This window comes from Cebus imitator, unplaced genomic scaffold (genome assembly GCF_001604975.1).
Source record: "Cebus imitator isolate Cc_AM_T3 unplaced genomic scaffold, Cebus_imitator-1.0 Scaffold11, whole genome shotgun sequence".
In the NCBI taxonomy this organism is placed as follows: domain Eukaryota; kingdom Metazoa; phylum Chordata; class Mammalia; order Primates; family Cebidae; genus Cebus; species Cebus imitator.
This window is the reverse complement of record NW_016107326.1, coordinates 10,354,316-10,356,293: the sequence shown is the minus strand read 5'-3', so window position 1 is coordinate 10,356,293 and position 1,978 is coordinate 10,354,316. Positions and strand designations below refer to the sequence as shown.

Below are 1,978 nucleotides of genomic sequence, written 5' to 3'. Positions count from 1 at the left end.
ATTTTTTGAGCTACGGTCACACTTTGTCATCCAGGCTGGAGTGCAGTGGCGTGATTAAGGCTCACTGCATCCTTGACCTCCTGGGTTCAATCAATTCTCCCATCTCACTATTGCAAGTAGCTGGGACTACAGGCACATGCCATCACACCTGGTTAATTTCGTCATGTTGCCCAGGCTGGTCTTGAACTTATGTACATATTTTACAGTGTTTCATGATAGAAAATGGCCTTATTTGCCCCTTATTCTCTCTTCTTGTTGTAAATAAACGTATGTTTAATACAAATTAAAGCTATATATGAAAACTCAGAACTTGACTCAGCTTAAATTTAAGCTGATTTTTAAGCTTAAATTTAAGTTAAGCTGATTTAAGATGTCAGCTTAAATCTTGTGTAGGATATTCTGATTTTTAAAATGTGAAGGTATTTTTATCTGTGCAATGCTGAGAGTGGGCCACCAGCTCCTAAATAGAGGTCCCTATACATGCATTGTACGTGGTTGAAAAAACACAACTCTCTCCACTCAAAAAAAATAGGGATCCTCCCACCTCTGTCTCCCAAAGTGTTGGGATTACAGGTGTGAGCCACCATGCCTGGCCAACACCCAGTTTTTCAGGGTCTTGTCAGCCTATAGCCCCTACTCACATGTAACTGCTGCCTGGATTATTTTATTTTCCTGTGACCACCCTGTATTCCTGTCAGGGGAAACATAGGTTCTTACCAAGATGGGTTTTGGGCTGGGTGTGGTAGCTCACGCCTGTAATCCCAGCACTTTGGGAAGCCGAGGCGGGCAGATCACCTGAGGTTGGGAGTTTGAGACCAGCGTGGCCAACATGGTGAAACCCGTTTTCTACTAAAAATATAAAAATTAGCTGGGTATGGTGGCACACACCTGCAATTTCAGCTACTTGGCGCAGGAGAATCGTTGAACCTGGGAGGGGGAGGTTGCAGGGAGCCAAGATCCTTGCCAGTGTACTCCAGCCTGAGCAAAACTCTATCACAAAAACAGAAGGGTTTTGAGCCTCCCATTTCTGCAGCTGCTGAGCAGTGCAGTGTCCTGCTCTCCTGTCATCTCCGGGGTTCTATCCCAGGGACAGGACTGGCTGCTGAGTTCCAGAGGGCATGTTCAGAGAAAGTAAAGGTTGTCAGAATGGTATTCAAAAATTTGATTTTTCAGGTTCGAATGTGAAAACTGGCCTAAAAACCCTATTTTGTGCCCATGTTCTCTGTAGCTAAAGAAGCTGGACGAATTCGAACATCTATCACAAGATCTCAAGCCAGTATCCTAGTTCAAGCCTTTGAGAAGAATCAGTTCCCTGGAATTGCTACCAGGGAAGAACTGGCTAAACAAACCAGCCTTCCAGAATCCAGAATTCAGGTAAACTTTATGTTTTTGGCACCAAATGTGGCCCACCTAGGAATGGTATTGCCTCCTGAGATACTGCTGGATATTTTTGAGCTGTTTTGGGTTATCTCAGTGATCTAGGGCAAAGGCATGGGATAGTAAACATATGGCATTGCAAGTTAGAGTCTGGCAAAGGGATGTGTTTTCTAATCATATTGCATACATTGAGAAACAATAGCAGGACAGAAGTGGAAACGTGAAAGTTGACATATTTTGAAAACAGAGTCAATGTTGCTAAGCCTTGGCAGTGTTGATTCAGCCTGACAGTTATGAGGGCTTTCTCCTGTGTGTGGTGGGATGTTCATCAGCATCCTGGGTCTACAGAATGCCAGTAGAGACGCTGACCTCATCCCACCCGCTTTTGTAATAACCTAAAAAGTGTAGGAATATTTCCAATGACCCGCCATCAGGTTAAGGATAAGATTGCCCCAGTTAAAGATCCCTGGTCTTTGCAAATTATGGGGATTGTGGTTAAATATACATTAAATGTTGGTAATTTCTGAAGCACATTTATAGGGTAATCTAGGCAGAAACTTTCAAAACCCTTCATTTGTATTTCTTTCTTTTTTTTTTTTTT

The 1,978-nt window shown here is 43.0% G+C and overlaps 1 protein-coding gene across 1 annotated transcript in view; it reads left to right on the top strand.

Moving 5' to 3' along the window:
- The window catches only part of LOC108281464 (double homeobox protein 1-like), a 21,191-nt gene that overhangs the window by 16,215 nt on the left and 2,998 nt on the right, over positions 1 to 1,978 (top strand). Inside the window, exon 4 of the mRNA XM_037745977.1 lies at positions 1,229 to 1,374. Within this exon, the coding sequence (XP_037601905.1) occupies positions 1,229 to 1,374 (146 nt within the window). The remainder of the gene's footprint in view (positions 1 to 1,228; positions 1,375 to 1,978) is intronic.